Source organism: Salvia hispanica, chromosome 3 (genome assembly GCF_023119035.1).
Source record: "Salvia hispanica cultivar TCC Black 2014 chromosome 3, UniMelb_Shisp_WGS_1.0, whole genome shotgun sequence".
NCBI classification, from domain to species: domain Eukaryota; kingdom Viridiplantae; phylum Streptophyta; class Magnoliopsida; order Lamiales; family Lamiaceae; genus Salvia; species Salvia hispanica.
In genome coordinates, this window is record NC_062967.1 from 10,113,528 (window position 1) to 10,134,525 (window position 20,998).

A 20,998-nucleotide genomic window follows, 5' to 3' on the forward strand; every position below is an offset into this window, starting at 1 on the left:
GTAGAATTAGCGATGGGAAAAAACAAGAGTAAGAAAGGCGAAGGCGGAGGCGAAAATCAGCAATCCCCTTCAACCATTTTCGTTGCTAATTTGCCATTTTCATTAACTAACGCTCAGGTAGCTTCTCATATACTGATTTCTTGCTCTTTTGTTTGTTTCCTGTAATAGTATTTGTTATCACATAGTATTACTGTAGTTAATATTTATGTAGCAAATGCCGTAAGTTATACTCTGTAGCTACTAATTTTATCTCTTATCGTATTGGCATTAGTTGGAAGAAGCGTTCAGTGATGTCGGACTAATACGACGGTGCTTTATGATTATGAAGAAGGGTATGCCACTTGAGCTATTTTTTTTAAAATTGATACTTCTATGGTTTATGCTAGCTTAAACAATTTTTTACTTCTACATTTATGCTTCTCATTGCACTTTTTTTGTATGCTAGGGTCAACTGAACACCGAGGATTTGGCTATGTTCAATTGTAAGTCGCTTTTGGATTTTGGAGTGATCATTTGTATGAACTGGCACAAGGCGTGACTAATATACGTACTGGATTTATGATCTGATTACAAAGTGCTGTTGTTGAAGATGCTAATCGTGCTGTTGAGCTGAAAAATGGTTCAACTCTTGGTGGTCGAAAGATCGTGGCTAAACTAGCTACACATCGTGCTCCACTTGAGCAACGTCGAGCTAAAGGGAATCAAGGTCTTGTGAGTATGTTATTGAACAACATGCTCTTATATGTAAAATTTTACGTTGATGTGTTAGTTATTTGTCTTCTCCCTGTCACGTGAATATGTGATCATTTTGGAGGCAGAGCTCCTGTAGAAGAAGCTCAAGCCATCGAAGAGCACTCGGGAACTGCCATGTTCGCGCAATTTGCAGCTCTCAACGGCCGCTAGACGGGTATCAAACACTGGAAAAACCCTTCATAAATCCTCACCTCATCACAGACCTCGCCATCAGAAATCGGCGTCTCAACCGCCGTGGTTCATACGCCGGCCGACAGCTTCGAATTGTGTTTTTTCTACTTCTTTCTCATATCGTTAAATTTATTTTTCAAGTAGAAGCGACGATGGGTGGGAAGTGCTTACTCAATTTATTAAGGTTTGAGCGATCGGCGATCAATACATCGACAATCAGGGACGTAGATAGAACTTGATCCACACGGTTCCTTTCTCTCCCATGGTTGTTGTGTGTGTTTTTTTTCCCTCCCTCTTCTCTCCCACTTCCCTCTTTTTCTTCCTTTTTTTTTTTTTAACCAATGACGCATTGATATATATCGCTATCAACATTACACTTGGCACTATTTAAGACAAAGCTCATGCATGTTCTAGATTTTCTTGAAAATAACTTACTATTAAAAAATATGTCAATCATGATTTTTGTACATGTTATACATGATTACTACAATACCTAATATTAGAGAAGATAATATTTAATCAAAAATATGCATCCATCATATAGAATTATGGAAACTAGAGTCGTAATTTATTTCAACCTCCTATTCAAACAAACATATATTTTTTTTAAAGCATTCTTATTGTACTATATTATTAGTTCGCACATTAACATTCATTTTACTAAATGGCATAATTCCACATATCTGATTTCAGAATAGTTGTTTTACTTTTAGACCTCTTTTTGGGATGTTACACCTACCCAAAATAAAAGTCCAAAATTTAAATCATGTAGTACTATCACAATGACAGTCCATATGAAACAAATTAACCTAATACACTAAACCATCTCCTCTCCCACTTGCCACTGTTGTGCTCACCACCCCGCCGTCGCCGCGCTCACCGCCTTTGCAACCACCACCCAGCCGCCGCCGCGGCTGTGCTCTTCTCCCCACTACCACATCAGGCACCTTGCCGGCGACGCCGAGCTGCTGCACTCACCAAATCATCTTCTATACCCCTTACCGCCTCACCCACCTCGCCACCGCGCTCACTAGTAAATTCAGAAGTATGATACTCCTATGAATTTTTTAAGTTTGTTTGGTTTGCAAGATTGTATCCCGGATTAAATTAGTAGTGTGTTTGGTTAATGAGTTTAGTCCCTCAACTCAATTCTAGATTCAATCCTAGATGGATAATCATGGGATAATTAGTCATAGCTAACCCCCTATGACTAAAATAATCTCACGACTCAATCCTAGATTGTATCTTGTACTATTTTATCTTGCAAACCGAACATCATAGTCTACTATGTTAAGCCAAGGACAAAACACGGTAGTTTAAATTTGATTTAAGGGTAAATATGTAAAACATCACTAACCATTTCATAGACAGTATCAGGCGCTTGAAAAAAACCCTTCATAAATCCTCCTCATAGAACTCGCCGCCAAATATCGGCCCCTCAACCGCCGTGATACTTACGCCGGCGACACCCGACAGCTTCGAACTGTGATTATTTTTTCTACTTCTTCCTCGTTTCGTCTATCAAGTAGAATTAGCGATGGGAAAAAACAAGAGTAAGAAAGGCGAAGGCGGAGGCGAAAATCAGCAATCCCCTTCAACCATTTTCGTTGCTAATTTGCCATTTTTATTAACTAACGCTTAGGTAGCTTCTCATATACTGATTTCTTGCTCTTTTGTTTGTTTCCTGTAATAGTATTTGTTATCACATAGTATTACTGTAGTTAATATTTATGTAGCAAATGCCGTAAGTTATACTCTGTAGCTACTAATTTTATCTCTTATCGTATTGGCATTAGTTGGAAGAAGCGTTTAGTGATGTCGGACTAATACGACGGTGCTTTATGGTTATGAAGAAGGGTATGCCACTTGAGCTATTTTTTTTTTAAATTTACACTTGTATGGTTTATGCTAGCTTAAACAATTTTTTACTTCTACATTTATGCTTCTCATTGCACTTTTTTTGTATGCAAGGGTCAACTGAACACAGAGGATTTGGCTATGTTGAATTGTAAGTCGCTTTTGGATTTTGGAGTGATCATTTGTCTGCACTGGCACAAGGCGTGACTAATATACTTACTGGATATTTATGATCTGATTACAAAGTGTTGTTGTTGAAGATGCTAATCGTGCTGTTGAGCTGAAAAATGGTTCAACTCTTGGTGGTCGAAAGATCGTGGCTAAACTAGTTACACATCGTGCTCCACTTGAGAAACGTCGAGCTAAAGGGAATCAAGGTCTTGTGAGTATGTTATTGAACAACATGCTCTTATATGTAAAATTTTACGTTGATGTGTTAGTTATTTGTCTTCTCCCTGTCACGTGAATATGTGATCATTTTGGAGGCAATGTTTCAATCTTTTGTTTTTCTCTCACTCTTTAGGCCAAATTCGCCGAGGCTACCGAGAAATGCTTGACGGAGTACGGGGTGGATAGGCTCACCATGGGCGATGTGCTCTGGAATTTGGAGTATTCGCTTCATATGAGATCATAATATTGTTACAATATGAAACCAATATTGTTATGTGGGGAATACAACCATAGCTATCTTTTTATTTTCCCGTCATATTTTTGGTAATATACATCTACATAGATTTTCATAGTGGGATTAGAGTAGGGCTGACAATTTTTGACACGACACGATAACACGGCACGAAATTAATGGGTTTGGGTCAGAGCTTATTGGGTTCGTGTTCTTATCGGGTCGACCCATTAAGGACACGAAAATTTCGTGTTGTGTTCGTGTCGTGTTCATGTCGGGTTCGTGTTATCCGTTAACAATGCGTGTTCGTGTCGTGTTCGTGTTATCCGTTATCAAATAATATTTTAATATTATTAATTCTTATTATTTTCATTTTTCAATACTTATTAAATGACTCTCACAATTCATTTCGTGTTGTTATCGAGTCGTAATCGTGTCGTGTTGACCCGAAGTGGTTCGTGTCGTTAATGGGTTCGTGTCGTGTTCGTGTCGTGTTTGTGTCTGAGGGTAGCGGGTCGTGTTCGTGTTCGTGTTTGAGGTTTTCTTAACAGGTTGTGTTCGTGTTTGTTGTTATCGTGTTCGTGTCGTTATCGTGTCGACACGATAACGACCCGACACACACGATTTGCCACCTCTAGATTAGAGAGAGTGATGGATGGATCTTGCTAGTATTGAAGATGCTACTATTAAATGCCTAATCTTTAGCAACTGGATTCACAAAGTGTTTTAGATCACTTGGGTGAAATTATTTGTTTCACTTCCTGTTCAACTTTTATTTTCCTTGGTTTTATTTTCTTATTATTATAAAATAATTATATAGGTCCGAATATGGTTGATATAGTTTCTAAGTAATTAATTTTAAATTTTTTTATTAATAGTTGAATATTAGGGTTACTAAATTCAGTAGTATGATGTATTTTTTTATGTTTAAACTTGTAGTGATAGTTTTAAATGTGATATAGTTTTTATTAGGGTGCAAAAGTGCAGAAATAAAAAAAAAAGTCTATTAAGTTAAGCCAAGGTCAACTACAGTAATTCAAATTTGATTTAAGGGTAAATACGTAAAACACCACTAACCATTTCATAGGCACTAGTTTTACCACCCGTGTTATGCACGGGCCAAATGATTTTCAAAAAATAAGAAAATATAACTAAAATGAATTAAATCAAATTAAAAAATATATAGAAAAAATGTAAAAATTATTGCAAATCAAGAATAGAAACTGTTTAAAGTTTGTATTCATAAGATTTTAAAGATTTAAAAAACATACTTCGACTTCTACATCAACAAAATTTATGGGCACGAAGATTAAAAAATTGTGTTGAAAAATAAGAGGGAGGAATAAAGTAGGAAAGAAATTGTGTTGAAAAATAAGAGGGAGGAATAGCATAGGAAAGATAAATACAGAGTAGAGTAGCTGATGGAATAAACTAATAGTGATTGGATAATATGGTGATAATTTTATACTTCATCCGTCCTATAAATTTTCATATCATTTTAAATATACATATTTTTATGGGACAAAGAGAATATTATAAATAAAAATTTACTCTTTTTCTCCCATAAAAATATATGCACTTTTCAATCTTTTTTTAGTACTCTATTTCTTTCGTTGTGACTAAATATAGTCTAATAAGTAGGTAATAGGAGTAATAATTAATTAGCCGTTTTATGCCACTTTGTTTGCAATAAATATAGGCCTACAAATTTGTTTTATTTACATTTACAAACACTACGTTACAACTTTTTGTAACAAAGCATAGAAGCCATTTTAATAGTAGTGTTTACAAAATAGTAGTTTTCTAAATATATTAAAATATATCATTCTAAAATTATAAATTATTATGCTATATATTATACTACTATAAAAAAATATAATTATTTATTTCAGTTATTAATTCAATAAATTGACCAGTTTAAGTTTATTGTTTAAAACATAATTGTAAGAAATATAAGATTGAATACCATATAATTCTATTATATATAGGAGAACTACTTTTTTTATATTTCAAACTGACTTATATTTCTCTATTACAAAAAAATAAATAAATAGAAACATCAAAATTTCAGAAAGTGCAAAATAAATGAAATTAAAAAAAGTTACGGTTCCAATGGAAAGAAGCACTATTTTTATCCGTTCGGTTTGGCCGATATGCACATATTTGCATTTATTTCTAGCTTTAAATGTCTATTCGGTGTATCTGATAAGTTCCTGCAAGGCCCGAGTATATTGACAGGCCCACACTGTTCCTTTCTTAAATGTTCAAATTCAAATATTGGTTGGGCGGTGGTATTTGTGATGTCCTCGAAAACAACACCCTAAAATGAGCTGCTAATTTCCCGAAATACCCATCTCACTTTCACATTCTCTCTCCCTCTCTCCACCACATTTTCCTCAATTACAAAATCGAGATCGCCCGAAAATTGAAATCGCCCAACCCTAGCCACCGTCGTCAGCCATGCTCCGGTATCTCTAACCAATCTTCTAAAGGGGACAACTCGTGCACGAGAGAGAGCACGACGTCGGAGGATCTACCCAACCAGATCTGTTTTCGGAGTCGTAACAACAGCTCCCAGCTTCGGGTGAAGGACTTTAGGTGTGGTTTGTATTTTGTAGTGAGTCCAAGTTACGAATTTTCGTAGATGTTTATGCAGCGCAGCAAATGCATGCATGTTTAATGGGTCGGTCCTTTGTGTCGCAGTGAAAGAGATTCGGCTGCGTAAACTACTCAACTTTGACCACATTTACATTTCGTACTACCGACGCGATTCACCAGTATTAACCGGGGTAATTAGCTCAAACTCAAACACTTGCTATGTTTTCCACAAGATTAGTGCGTATTATTGAAATCTTGTTTGAATTACCCCCGAGTACTAAGCTTAAACTCTCTCACCTTCTATGTGTTGTTCTGAGTTTTTGTGGATATGGTGTCCGATGCTTGTTTATTGATTTGGTTTTTAAATTTGTTCATACTATGTTGTACACTGCCAATGGGTGTCAATTTTGGATTATCCATCAACATTTTGAGACTTGATCTTGTTTATGTAACAACTGGTTAACGGTTCAAAAACATATGAGCAGCTTGGTTTTTTCTGTGAAAACTTGTACACCTGATTTAGTATAACCTGCATATGCACTTACTTGGTGGAGCATACACTCTATTTTTGTGGATTGGTTAAAGACATCAGGAGGATGAGAACACCATCGGTCAATTATAACCACATACACATGATGCTTGAAGTCATCATGCATGTATATCGGCTTGAGACAACACTACTCGTACAACGTTTCCTAAAGGCTCACACTAAACGAAAGAGACGTAGGATTGTTGAACAAGCTAGGCAATACAGCGTTTTGAATAAGGTTCCCGAGCAGCTACAACGGTTGGACAGGCTTATAAATGTCACGGACACAGATTGCCTTGATAACCTTCGCATGGATCGCAACACTTTTGGAAAGTTGTGTCGCATACTTACGGACCGGGGGGGTTTACACATAGGAAAGTGTCTAGGAATTGAAGAACAAGTTGCGATGTTTCTTGGGGTTCTGGCGCACCACAAAAAAAACCGGATTGTTCGTTTTAATTTCGCTAGGTCTGGATCAACGGTATCCTATTATGTGAACAAAGTTTTAGGTGCTGTTCTGAGTCTTCACGATGTATTATTTGAAAGGCCTACCCCAGTCCCGGACAATTGCATTGACCATAGATGGAAATGGTTCAAGGTTTGTAGTTTTTTTGCCTTTGTTTGGTAGCTGATTGTATACCTATGTTGACTGTGTGTGATGTGTTTTTTTCAATTGCAGGGTTGTTTGGGTGCCTTAGATGGTACTCATGTCAATGTGTTGGTTAGTAACAGCGATAAACCCCGATATCGCACACGAAAAGGGTCCATTGCCACAAACACTTTAGCTGTATGTGATCGAAATATGCAGTTCGTCTACATACTGCCTGGTTGGGAAGGGTCTGCAGGGGATTCTAGAGTGTTAAGGGATGCCTTATCTAGGACGAATGGGTTCAGAGTGCCCCAGGGTAGGAAGACCCTCACAAAATATAATAACTTTTTCAATTGTGCCACTTCTTACAACATTGAATGTTCTAACTGGGCTTGCTACTCTTGTGCACAGGTTGTTACTATCTATGCGACAGCGCATACGCTAATTGCAACGGCTTCTTGACGCCGTACAAGGGGGTGCGGTACCACCTCAAAGAATGGGGTGTTGGCGATGCAGCTCCACAGGACCATAAAGAATTGTTTAACATGCGTCATAGCAAGGCTCGTAACATTATTGAGCGAGCCTTCGCTGTCCTGAAAATGCGCTGGGGGGTTTTGCGCAGTGCGTCCTTTTACCCAATTCAAACACAAATCAGATTGATCATGGCTTGTTTCCTTCTTCATAATTTCATTCGCCGTGAGATGAGGGTGGATCCCGTAGAAGCTGCTGTTGATGGTGATGGTCCACCAGTTGTTCAAGGAGAAAATTATGCCGCTCACAACTACGTTGACTGTGTCGAAACATCACCCGAATGGACTGCTCTACGTGACGCCATAGCCATGGAGATGTGGAACAATAGATAGAATCTTTCCTGAATAAATTTGACTTGTTTTGTTATGAAATACTGAGAACTACATTTTGCTTATTAAAGCAGCTTTTGTTGTGTTGATGTTTACATCATTATTGATCATGGCTTATTTTTTTTACTTTATAACTGCTATAATAGATTTGTTGGCTTACTCTCAGCAAATGTCGCCACGGCTCGCCAAGGCTGATCGCATTCCCGAATGTGGGTGTGGGTGGGGAAAGATGGCAATGCGCTGTGCAGGGAAAACCGCTGTCAACGCGGGCCGTTATTATATGAAATGCCCCGCTAATCTCAACCATTCGGGATCCTTTCAATGGTGTGATGAGTACATCCGAGGGATTAGCGGAAGCTCTTATCAATCTTACATTGATGAACGTGTCAATAATCCACGTCTGGGTCAGGAACGTGCACCACCGATTCGCCATGAATTGGAGCATCCATCAGGAGGTCGCCACTATTGCGCCAGAAAAGCTGCTGATGATATGAAGACCCCACTGTTAATTGTCTGTGTCTGTATTTTGATGGTCATTGTAGGAATCTTAATTGGCAAGCTTATGTGAACTAATACTTCATTCAGTAACATATGTCATTGTCGTCCGTTAAGTATGTAAATGGTAGGTAATTATGCTCTACAACTTACAATTTGTATCATATTTTGCTAGGTGAACCTTTGGAGGATCTTCGTACTATGTTTAATTGTGTTTTTGTTTATGTATTATTTCGTATATGGTTTGGGACTAAAATGATGAGGTAAATTTTTTAACCGCTAGTAAATCAAAAAAGGAGTACAATGCAGTTAAGTTGAGTTAATTGACTGAATTTTTTTGGCACGATGGATGAGTAATGGGGGGGTAGATAACTGTCAATCATCCCTATCATGCTAAAAAGACTATGAGGTGGAGTTAATGTTTTTTTTTTGGCTCGATGCATAAGTAATGGGGGTAGATAGATGTCATTTATCTCAATCAATGTTAAACTATCTATTTAATAGACGATACTCACTGAGATATAACTACAACAACTTACATGTTCCAGTAACTCACCTAAAGCCATGATCATCCCACCTCAAGCATCATACCTATACTATGGTAACTGGTCGCCAGAAGTCGATGAGGTTGTGTTGAACACGATCATCAATCTGAAAAGAGCTACGCGATGGACACTCCCTGACTTCCCCAAGTGGTTCTTGTTGACAGCACAACAACAAGTGCGAGAGAAGATCGACATCCAGTTCACTCGAAGCTAGAATGCTTGTATGGGTCGGATGATGTGAAGAAGGAAAAGGAGGTAACAGTTGTATTGCTATCCGACCGGACTGAGAAGTTATCTGATGACGAGCCAAGTTGCTACGAGGTTAATGAGAACGACACAGAGGTGAACTCGCCAGCTGTATTCCCACCACCAACGGTTCGGCGGAAGCTTTTTCAGGATGAAGTCGAAGCACCTACTGATCGGGAGTCTACAAATGACGTTGGCATATGTTTCATTGACCTCGATGCGGAGGGGAAACTGCACAATAGGATCATGGGGAAAGGAAGGGAGCTGCCGATCAGGCCCGGGCGAAACAAAGACCCTGTTGGCCCGTCAAATATGTCATCCAACGCGAGCTCGTGTGCGTCTAATTCACCAAAGCAGCGGTGGCCGTATATCTACAAAAAACCAAAAGTGTAGAAAGTGTTATATGGATCAGTTCGTGGGTGCCCAATTATCAGCTACGCTAACATATGTTGGATTAAGACCAACTTTTTTGAAGGCCCTACCTTTTGTGAACCGTAGATCACTGATGGATCGTGTAGTAGTGTAAGCTTAGTATGATTATGGTATCATGTTGCTGTGTAGTTTTGTGACGTGGCTAATTTCCAGAGGAAAAGAATGCTATGTTTTGGCCATACTGGCATGTATGGTTATTTATTATCCAATAGGATAAACCTATGAACTACTATTGTTGAATCATCCTCTGTATGCATCAATTTCTGAATGCAATGAACTTCATTCTGTAACACAATCTGGAATCCATTAGTAGATGAAAGGTGGACACTGGTACTACACATGTTTTTTTCTGTTGCACAAAAAAAGGAGTTCGTTGATGGGTACACATATGTGAACGTAGCCTCAAAATTACATACAAAATGCAAGCTACGTTCATACGCCATCAACATCCTAGAGTTTGCCACAAATATAATAACATATGCATCATATATAGCCGCCTAAAGTAAGCAAAGTGGACGGCTGCCAAAAATCAATGCTCGAAATCCAGTCAAGCCCCATTTTCATTGTCTTCGATCAGCATAAGCATGTACCCAAGACGAGTGTCTGATGGCATGCCCGTAAATACCTCCATCCGTTGTGGTTTATCGCCTAGGATATTACACAACCGATACTTCTGGGCGAGTGTGAGACCATCGACAGTACCCAGTTTATCGAACACAACTTTCCTTGCCTCCCCAAGGTCATACTCATACCCAATCCTTGCGGAAATCACTTCCAATCGGGAGTTAGTATCGTGGTGAAGATTAGACAAGAACTCCATCAGTGCACAGTCAGTACCATCGACCTTACGCTTATTACGCGAACCTGACTTTGTCGTGGAAGTTTGCTTGCCGCTGCCCCCAATGCTGGTGTCCTGAGTTCCCACTGGCTGTGAAGAGGGAAATGTATGTTCTGCTTCAAGGTCGTCCAAGCTGTTATTGTAATCATTCTCATTCACCTCTGACACTGCGGCAGCAGGGGGACGCATATGAGCAGCTGCATCATTGACCTGCTCAGCACCACCTCCACAAGCTCGATCCTTGCCGAAGATTAGCTTCCATGATTCCCACAGCGGCCAAGACTTGTGGCGCATAGACTTGGCTTCCTTGTCGGCCTTGTGTAGTGGATAGATGATTAGTTTTATAGAGCAACATTGAAGTATACCTTATCTGATATCGCGAACATACAAGTACTTACCATAACGATTGCTTCCCATTGGTCGTCGTCACATTCGATCTTGTATTCATTGTCAGAATTGAACCCAACGCCGCTCCTAGCAAGTATTTTGCCTAGGCTAGTGTATGACTTCTTCCAAGCAGTTAGCTTCGATGTTACATGAGGCTGTCCTTTGATGTCCGTGTTTGGAAACTCCTTGCGGATGACGTCCTCGATCCTCCCCAAATAACCAGCCCGGAAGCCATTGTCGGACTTCCACCCTCTCGCCACAAGGTCGATCAAACAAGCAGCCAATATTTCTTCCTCTCTCACCGTCCACATACGACGGGATTGATCCCCTTTGCGAAATTTCCGCCGTGGACTACGGGGCTTAGCTGTGAATATAGTAACAAACCAATCACTACATTGTTGTGCGTTATATGTAACATTACGGAAACAGAGTGATGCAAAATACTAATCGAATCTGACCTTGCGAGGGTTGTCCCACCTCGAACACTCCAGTTCCACTCCGAATCTGACCTTGCAAGGGATTTCCCACCGTGTAACTGTATGGACACAAGAACAACAAAACAACCCCAATAAGCAACTCAGAAATTGGGTAACACCTCATAGCATGAACAATATCTCTACAACCACAGTTAAAACTATCATATTGCTACAACATCGTATGTGCACGCATGTATGGAGTAGTGGAGGTCTTACCTCATTTTGTAGATCCACCTGTTAATGAGATGGGAGTCGAATTTGGGGTGGAAGTGATGCTAACAACACTCTCCTCTATTTGAAGCAATTCCAAAATTTTGAAAGGAACTGAAGTAGCCGCTATTTTTTTCAACAATGCGGGGATTCAATTGTTCAAATTTTTAAAGGGCAAAGTAGTCATTTACATTCGTTTTTGACTATGTTTATTCACTTTTGAAAAAATGTTGACCTCAATCTGGGCCGAACTCATGAAACCCGAACGGCGTAATTAAAAATGAAAAAGGTGGGCCATACTGAATTTAATCTGCTCATGTATTTAATCTGCTCAACTCAAATCGGGCAAACCGAACGGATCCCATTTATGAGGCTATAGAAACACATGAATGAAAAAATCTGCCATGTGAAGTGTGAAAAAGGAGGAAATAAAGCATGAAACTTAGGGATGGGGATTCGGTTGGTTCGGTTCTAATCGAACCGATTAGTCGGTTAACCGAATCCCATTTTTTCCAAAATCTAGAATCGGAACCGCACCCTTTGTCGGTTCGGTTCCTTGAAGAACCAATAGGTCCTAACCGAAAGGCTCTTCGGTTCCACCAAAGGAACCGAATGAGAGAACATCGGCGTGGAGAGTTGGACAGCAGCCTCGTCGGAGAGAGCAACGCTGTGGAGAGGGCAGCAGTCTCGTCGTCCCCGGCACGAGAGAGAGCAGCGCAACGAGGAGAAAGCAGCAGCCTCGTCGTAGCCAGTGTGGGAGAGAGCAACGGTGTCGGCGTGCTACGAGAATTTAGCTGAGAGAGGAAGATAAGTCAATGTACTTATATCATTATGGGATGTTTAAGTTATTTGCTAATGCTCTATATTTATCTAATACGGTAAGTTCTAAATTTTAATAAACAAAGTAGCTATCATGAGATTAGTTATCTCTTTGATTTGTGTATTCTCTTGTCTAAAATGCATACAAATTATGGGGACATAGAGTTTGAGTTTATGAAATTAAAATGAATCTATAAAAATCAAAATGAAACACACTAATCGGTTCTTCGGTTCTAACCTTTCGGTTCTCGGTTAGAACTGGAACCGCCTAAATCCTAAACCCACTAACCGGGACCGAACCTTAACCTTATTTTTTCGGTTCTCGGTTAACCGTTAACCGAAAAAATAAGGTTCGGCCCCACCCCTAATGAGACTTATGTAGTTGGCAAAACAATGTCGTCTACTTCCCCATGTAGTAAAATCTAATCTAAAACCTTATAAAACATAGTAATACACACCTAATAACATCGTCTTTTAATTTAGAACACTAAATAATACGGAAATTAATTATAGACGTTTCCAATCCATAAAATTAAAACCTAACACACTAAAAGCCCAAAATAATGAAAATCTCTATAAACCCTAAATGAATGAGGCCCAATTCAATCTCTCTCTCTTCAGATCTGTGCCTCCACTCTCCCTCTCTCAATCGGCGGAACTCGCCTCGCCACCACCGCCACCGCGCCCATCTCCCTCACTCCTCAGCCTGCTGCCCTCTGGTCGGAGCTGTTGCCGGACGTTTTTTATCCAATAATCTCTGTCTTTTTTTTTACCAATGAGTGACTTTCCTGCCAAAACGTGCCACATGGCAAGTCAAAAAACCGGCACTTTTTTATATTGATAGATAATCCTCATCACGAACTCGCCAGTCGCCACCACAAATCGGCGCCTCAACCGCCGGCGACCCGACAACTTCGAACTGTGCTTTTTTTTTTTCCTACTTCTTCCTCATATCGTAATTTTTTTTTTCACGAGTATAATTAGCGATGGGAAAAAACAAGAGTAAGAAAGGCGGAGGCGAAAATCAACAATCTCCTTCAACCATTTTCGTTGCGAATTTGCCGTTTTCATTAACTAACGCTCAGGTAGCTTCTCACATACTTATTTCGTGCTCTTTTGTTTGTTTCCTGTAATATTTGTTATACATGTGTGTAAATATGCACATATTTGTTAATATTTGTCTCTTATCGTATTGACATTAGTTGGAAGAAGCGTTCAGTGATGTCGGACCAATACGACGGTGCTTTATGGTTATGAAGAAGGGTATGCTACCTGAGCTGTTTTTTTTAATTTGATACTTGTATAGTTTATGCTAGCTTAAACATTTTTTTTCCTTCTACATCTATGCTTCTCATTGCACTTTTTTTGTATGATAGGGTCAACTGAACACCGAGGATTTGGCTATGTTCAATTGTAAGTTGTTTTTGGATTTTGGAGTGATCATTTTTCTGAATTGGCACAAGGTGTGGCTAATATACTGGATGTATAATCTGATTACAGTGCTGTTGTTGAAGATGCTAATCGTGCTGTTGAGCTGAAAAATGGTTCAACTCTCGGTGGTCGAAAGATTGTGGCTAAACTAGCTACACATCGTGCTCCACTTGAGCAACGCCGAGCTCAAGAGAATCAAGGTCTTGTGAGTATGTTATTTACAACGTGCTGTTATATGTAAAATTTTACCGTCACCTAGAATGTAACTAAATTTATAGTTGGAGTTGATGTGCTAGTTATTGTCTTCTCCCTGTCACGTGAATATGTGATCATTTTGGTGGAGTAATGGAAATGTTTCAATCTATTGTTTTTCTCTCACTCTTTTAGGCCAATCTGAGGAAGCTGGCCAAACAAAGAATGAAAAAATTGTTGAAGCTGCAGTTGCAGACGAAGCCGTTGAAACTGCAGTTGCAGGCAAAGCCGTTGAAACTGCAGTGGTAGACAAAGCTGTTAAAAATGTAGTTGCATACAAACCTGAAAAGACTCCAAGTATTAAAGGAAAAGGTTCGGTTTCTGACTGCTCCAATGTATTTCATACACCCCTCTTGTAGGGAGTATGTTCCATTCCCGGTTGCAAATGATGACTCATTACCTGACTCAAAAATACCACACTTCATTGCCATTCCCTATCTCCTAAAACCCCAAACCAAGCACATTCCCTTACACGCTCACACATTATATTTCCAGTTGTGATTTCATCACTATCAATTTGTAATGATTAGTTGCTGTGGGGGAGAAAAGAAAAAGGAAGGATGTTTCAACTGCTGCCCCTGCCGAAGCAAAAGTATCAGAAAAGCAAAGGTTTAGTTCAAGCATAACCTACGACGCAATCACTGTAATTAGTTTCAATCTATTGATTCATTTGTTGTGGTCTTAAATTAATGATAAGCAGGGTTGCTAAGACTGTCATATTTGGCAATCTCCTTGATAACGATATGGCCGAGGAAGTTCATCTTATAGCAAGAGAGGTTGGGACTGTATGCTCTGTAACTTACCCACTTCCAGAGGGAGAACTTCAACACCATGGTAATAATAAACCTGAAGAAACTCAATATTCAATCATGATTCATGAGGCATATGATTCTCAGTGATCTCTCTGTTTCATCCTTTTCTGGCTTTTACAAGCAAATGGTACTGATAGTAGTGTGAATAATATAAACAAGTTGCGATTTTAAAGATTGCTACCTGCACCAATTAATTCCAAAAAATCGGAGAAAATTATTTCCGTTCCACAAGATAGTGCACACTAGGTTGCAGTATGGGATTTCATAAATATTAGATAGAATGTTACCAGTAAATTCTGTTTCATTTCCTACCTTATAATTTATCATGTTCTTTAGCCTTTGAGTGCCTGTATATGGTATTGGTGTGGTAATATCTACTTGTTTATTTCAAAATTTTCAGGGTTAGCTCAAGATGGATGCAAAATGAATGCTTCCTCTGTACTTTATACAAGTGTAAAATCAGCTCGTGCGTGTGTTGCATTACTACACCTGAAAGAGATACAAGGGAGATCTGTTTGGGCACGCCAACTTGGTGGGGAGGTAGAGATACATTTTGTTCTCAGGATTTTCCCATTTGATGTGCAAATTGTGTGGCAATTTTGTACTCCACTTGATAAAAAATGCACTAATATGGACTTCTGTTTCACTTGTTGTATGGATTTTTACCATGTCTCTAAACTTAGCATTCTTGTTGTGTAGAACATGTCTTTGGCTGTTGGGTTGATTGGTAGGATTTTAATGTGTCTCTAAACTTTGGATATTCTACATGGCTACTTTATGCTAACAAGTTTAACTATAAAAAATAAATTTGGATTTTGTTTTATTGGTTTTGAATTCTGGCTTGTTCCATTGTTCAGTACTAGTCAGCTTATAGCTGTTCCCTATCGCATAACTTAAAAGCGCAATGTAGTTTGGCACCAATGTTAATCTTCTTGGTTCCACCTTAATAGATATGGTTATTAAATTTTTGAAATTTGTGAACCTGGCAACCACAAAGTTGGTCTGTGTCATAATTCTTTAGGGTTAATTTTTCCTCTTTTTTTTGCTGAACTTTTTGTCTCAGTCCTCCTAAATGTCACACTATGCAAGCAGGTCTCTTGATTGCATATTAGTTTTCTGGTTGTTTGTAATACTTGGATTGCTTTAAGCTGTGTAAACGTTCTATTGTACGGGTTGAGTTTGGTCAAATCTGGTTCTGAAAATTACCGGTCATATTCAGGTTGAGATTCCAAACTATGGCATCTTTTGTTTAATCGTTACTGAACTTGTTCTATCATTTACTCCATATAAGATGTTCTGCTTTCTTGGCTTAACCTGTATGTTTTGTAGCTTGTACATTTATATTCTGGTTGCCACTTATTCCTTCAATTCCTATTAGACATCATACATTGTTTCTTCTGGACGCCTTATCATGATTTTTGACCAAAAAATATGTGTTGTACCAGGGCTCTAAAACTCAGAAGTGGAAGCTTATTGTGAGAAATCTTCCATTCAAGGTTCTTGTCATATACTCAGATATTTTATTTTGTAGGTTTGATAATCACTGGTCTGTTATACTTTTGGAGGATCTTTCTCGGTAATTGGTCATTCTTGTCGACTATTGCTTTGCAGGCTAAAGTGGCTGAGATAAGAGAGATGTTTGGTACTATAGGATTTGTATGGGATGTAGTTATTCCACAAAATCCAGGGACTGGGTATTCCTATGAAAATTTGTCTCTTTGATTGAGCTATTCTTCTCTTGACCTGCATTTACTGTTTTACTTATTCTTTGCTTCTATTTTCCTTTTACAGGTCATCCAAAGGATTTGCATTTGTTAAATTCACATCAAAGCAAGATGCAGAAAAAGTATGTTTTAATGAAAGAAACTTGATATGAAATTTCCTGTTCAGTACTGTAGTCAATTGGCCTAGGAGGTATCTTGTCATTTTTTTTATAGATAAAGAACCCAAAATAAAGAAAGAGGATAGCTTCAAGATTGGTGATTGAGAACATAAAACTTGCCTAATGCATGAGGTTCAGCTTGTATGATGAATAATGTACCTAATGTAGTAATATCTTGATGCATGCACAGCCTGTGCTGTTGTTGCCTGCTGCTATTATTCTCCAGGGATTTGTTGTAAGTTTTGATGGAAAGATAATCTTGTGCTTGGGGTCATACATGCATAAATAATATGAAAACATGTGTGCCATATATGGATTTGGGGAAATGGTAGAAAAGTGTTTAAATCTGTGTTATATATAACGTGCAGACTTTCTGGCTTCCAAAATTCTGCTGTAAACATTAGGCTTTTCAGAACATGATAAGTACGCTACATCTTTGATTTCACTCGCGCAGGCCATCCAAAAATTAAATGGGAAAAAAATTGGTAAAAGACCAGTTGCTGTTGACTGGGCTGTTTCAAAAAAGATCTATGCATCTGGAAATAATACTTCTGCCCCCACAGGAGATGGTATTCTACATAGCTTTCTCATGCTCTCTCTATCTTATTCACTTTCATCTCTTTTATAATTGAACACTCACTCTCCATGAGTTTTTATTTACCCAGTGCTTTATTCTGCTAGTAATTTTATGCAGTGGGTTTAGCTATCTTTTATTTGTAGTGCACACTGGCCACTGCAACACTGCATAAATTTACCATCTTGTTTTTAGTTTTTTGTACTTTATCACTTAGTTGGTAGCCTTATCTTCGGTACTAGTTAAGATGGCATTTTGGATTTGGATACTAAGTTAAACTCAGCGTGAGATTTATTTTTTTTTGCAGAGGAGGAAGGTGATGGAAGCAGTAGTGAATCAGACGACAATGATGTAGAACCATTTAGAAAATCTGAACTGGATGGTGATAATTCTGCTGATGAGTCCGATTCCTTTGACAATGAGAATAAAAGTGAAATTAATTTTGAAGAAGAGGCGGAGATAACAAAAAATGTACTTCAGAACATTATTTCGTCATCTTCTGGAAATGTTGTTGGTGGTGATGACTCAGAGCTATCTAAAGGAAACATTGATAAACCCTTGCCAGTTGAAAGTAAGTTATCTGATGTATTGGGCACCCAGGTTGCCACCACCACTAGTGTAAGTGAAGAAAAACCTAAAATAACATACCCTCAAGGGGAAGAAGAGTTGCAGCGAACGATTTTCATTAGCAACCTTCCCTTTGATATCACCGTTGAGGAAGTGAAACAACGTTTTTCTGCATTTGGTGGAGTGGAGACCTTTATGTTGGTTCTTCATCCTGTAACAAAGTAAGGATTCTGCATTTTATTTTATGATTTACTATTATTTAAATATAATCAAGGTTTATGTAAACTTATCATCTCTGCAGGCGCCCAAGAGGAACTGGATTTCTCAAGTTTACAACAACAGATGCAGTTGGTGCTGCACTATCAGCAGCCAACACAGTAGCTGGTCTGGGGATCTTAATCAAAGGCCGGCCAGTGAAAGTTCTTAAGGCTCTGGACAAAAAAACAGCTAATGATAAGGCACTGGATAAGGCAAAGAAAGAGGATGGTGACCACCGCAATGTATACCTGGCTAAGGTTCTCTCCAGATTCTTCTACTTTCCTATCAGTCGTCTTCTTATTAACAATTGAATGTTTATATAGAACATAACAAGGCATATATAGTTCTGATATGGTGAAGTGTAATAACTAATAACACCCATATTTACGTTTGGTCAATTCTCGACAGGAGGGTTATATAATGGAAGGAATGCCTGCTGCAGAAGGAGTTTCAGCAAGTGATATGACAAAAAGGAAGAAGTAAGTGTTACTCTTCTATAAATATGTTCAGAGTCTCAGACCAGAATTTGAAAACATGGACATTTCACATGTGTATGATTACATGAAAAGTGCATAAATTAAATAAAGTTCTTTGTTCCACCAACTACTGTTATAATTGTTACCTTCCAGACTTGAAGGTTGCTTCTTATGTGCCTGAAGCCTGTTACGCTATTAAAGAGTGAAAAAACATCTACTAAGTGAATAAGATCCGATGTATGTATCAAAGATTAGTATCACTCATAGAACTGGTTATGCATCTTCTGTAATAAGCACATTTTTAATGTGCTTGATGTTTGTCATATTATTCATACTTAGCTGTGTAGGTGATAGTTTTTTTTTTTTTTTGTTTTCATATATGTTGATCCAGCTGTCTCTCATATTGTAGGTTGCACGAAGATAAGATGTCTAAGCTTCAATCTCCAAACTTCCGTGTATCAGACACAAGGCTTATTGTATACAATGTGCCAAAGACTAAGAATGAAAGAGATTTGAAAAAGCTTTTTTTGAATGCAGTAATTTCTCGTGCAACAAAGCAAAAGCCTGTAATTCGACAGGTTGGAGCCGTTATTAGTAGCTAATGCAGTTATTGTTGATTTGTTTATATTTGACATTAACTTATTTATTGAATTGTTTCTGCAAGCAAAGATAAAGATCTTGAAGGATTCAAAAGTCCGAAAAGAAGGTGAAAAAAGTCGCCCGCGTGGAGTGGCTTTCTTAGAGTTCACAGAGCATCAACATGCACTCGTGGCCCTGAGAGTTCTCAATAATAATCCTGGTCAGTCTCTCTATCAATTACTACAATACTCAATTACGGTTTTAGATGAGTACCACGATATATCTATCACCGGAACTTTTACAATTTGTCTCAATAAAATTAATGCAGCATTCTTGATGTCTTGTAGAAATCTTCGGACCTGAACATCGCCCCATTGTGGAGTTTGCACTAGATAACGTGCAGAAGCTGAAACTTCGGGCAGAAAAGATTCAAGCACAGCAACTGCAGGGTCCACACGACGCTAGAGGGAATTTTGGGCAAAATAATAATTTAGGCAGAGGTGGTTCGATTGGAAACTCGAACCCAAGAACACGCAAGTTTAGAGACGGAGATGCCTCAGTGAGGACTTACGATAACAAAAGAGGGGAACTGGCAAACAAAAGCACCGAAGGAATGGTCGCTGAGGAAGGCGGCAAGAAATGGCAGAAAGGTCCTAGAAAAGTTTCAAAGAGCAGAGTTCCACCGCCCGAGAACAAGTCCAACTCCAACATGAATGTTTCTGGTCAGAGGAAAGGTAGGGGGGCTGGTGGTCAGGAGCCTATACAAAGCAATACTGTGACTAAGAAAGAAGGAAGAAATGCCGGGATGCCAAGAAAAAGAATGCCTCGTGAGCAATTCGAACAATCAAAGGAAGGTGATGGTGGTGAGAGGAACAGGAAACGCAGGAAAAGAAGCGACCCAGTGGGGCGCGACGTAACGGATAAACTGGACAAGCTGATTGAAAAGTACAGGTCCAAATTCACTGGAAGCGGTTCTACCCAATCTGATGTCAAAAAGCAAGGTACTAAGAGCCTTAAAAGATGGTTTCAATCATAATCCTCGGTGTTCACCTATTTTTAGCTGTATGCTTGTTTCCTTGAAATTTTGATCCAAATACACTTTGTTGTAACATGAAATTTTGATCCAAACTCCACTGAATGTATTTGTTGCATTAGACAATTTTAAATGCATAGTGATTAGTGGATTTTGGGGGCAGCAGAGTATTTGATTATGGGATGCTCGTGAAAGTCTAGTTTTTTTTTTTTAGTAAAAGATCTAGGTGAAGCTATTGCATCCTTGGTATAAGGATCTTTCAAGATGGATCAAATAGTTCTTTAATACACATCCTTGTTTCTCAATGGAGAATTATAAGAAATAAAATTCTTCCTTGGAGACATGTTATTGTATTGTTGAAAATATCATACGCGTTGGCTATACGATCTAGTATTACTGCCAGACGTAGCCTTTGCAGTTAAGCAAAATTTTATTGGAATGATTGAAAAAATTTCAAAACTATTCTCAAGTAGAGATGCCCAAGGTTTTCGGTTCGGGAGGTTAACCGCGAAATCGTAACCGGCGGTTCCAGTTCTGAACCGGAACGGTGAGATTTAAATCGAACCGAAACCGTCACTTTTAGAATCGTGGTTCGGTTCAGGTTCCAAAATTCTAGAACCGAAACTGTGCCGGAACCGCCGGAAAACCGTGAAACCGTGCCGAAACTGCCAGAAACCGGCGATTCGTAACCGTGAAAAACCGCTAGA

General features: G+C 38.8%; 3 protein-coding genes across 7 annotated transcripts; all 3 read left to right on the plus strand.

Annotated features, from left to right (window-relative positions):
* LOC125212172 (28 kDa ribonucleoprotein, chloroplastic-like) lies at nucleotides 1-1,346 on the plus strand. Of its 2 annotated transcripts, XM_048112261.1 has the most exons (5): nucleotides 1-117; nucleotides 272-332; nucleotides 446-482; nucleotides 576-711; nucleotides 815-1,346. In XM_048112261.1, exons 1-5 carry the CDS (start codon nucleotides 13-15, stop codon nucleotides 827-829), a joined length of 354 nt encoding a protein of 117 aa, XP_047968218.1. In that variant the 5' UTR covers nucleotides 1-12; the 3' UTR covers nucleotides 830-1,346. The 2 variants fall into 2 exon arrangements, with proteins under 2 accessions (XP_047968218.1, XP_047968217.1); XM_048112260.1 differs by having other exon boundaries at nucleotides 576-1,346.
* A 4,362-nt stretch (nucleotides 1,347-5,708) lies between these two features.
* LOC125216554 (putative nuclease HARBI1) lies at nucleotides 5,709-8,068 on the plus strand. Of its 3 annotated transcripts, none has more exons than XM_048118301.1 (5): nucleotides 5,709-6,006; nucleotides 6,107-6,192; nucleotides 6,587-7,128; nucleotides 7,210-7,435; nucleotides 7,531-8,068. In XM_048118301.1, exons 3-5 carry the CDS (start codon nucleotides 6,598-6,600, stop codon nucleotides 7,980-7,982), a joined length of 1,209 nt encoding a protein of 402 aa, XP_047974258.1. In that variant the 5' UTR covers nucleotides 5,709-6,006; nucleotides 6,107-6,192; nucleotides 6,587-6,597; the 3' UTR covers nucleotides 7,983-8,068. The 3 variants fall into 3 exon arrangements, with proteins under 3 accessions (XP_047974258.1, XP_047974257.1, XP_047974259.1); XM_048118300.1 differs by having other exon boundaries at nucleotides 5,709-6,001; XM_048118302.1 differs by having other exon boundaries at nucleotides 5,710-6,001; nucleotides 6,821-7,128.
* A 4,951-nt stretch (nucleotides 8,069-13,019) lies between these two features.
* Nucleotides 13,020-20,374, plus strand: LOC125213539 (RNA-binding protein 28-like). Of its 2 annotated transcripts, none has more exons than XM_048114140.1 (18): nucleotides 13,020-13,512; nucleotides 13,630-13,690; nucleotides 13,804-13,840; nucleotides 13,928-14,067; nucleotides 14,246-14,422; nucleotides 14,641-14,719; nucleotides 14,811-14,944; nucleotides 15,323-15,462; nucleotides 16,368-16,418; nucleotides 16,534-16,616; nucleotides 16,714-16,768; nucleotides 17,259-17,373; nucleotides 17,686-18,166; nucleotides 18,247-18,460; nucleotides 18,612-18,682; nucleotides 19,089-19,257; nucleotides 19,349-19,478; nucleotides 19,606-20,374. In XM_048114140.1, the coding sequence occupies exons 1-18, from the start codon at nucleotides 13,414-13,416 to the stop codon at nucleotides 20,292-20,294; spliced, it is 2,925 nt and encodes a 974-aa protein (XP_047970097.1). In that variant the 5' UTR covers nucleotides 13,020-13,413; the 3' UTR covers nucleotides 20,295-20,374. The 2 variants fall into 2 exon arrangements, with proteins under 2 accessions (XP_047970097.1, XP_047970098.1); XM_048114141.1 differs by having other exon boundaries at nucleotides 13,021-13,512; nucleotides 13,928-14,058.
* Nucleotides 20,375-20,998: the final 624 nt, after the last annotated feature.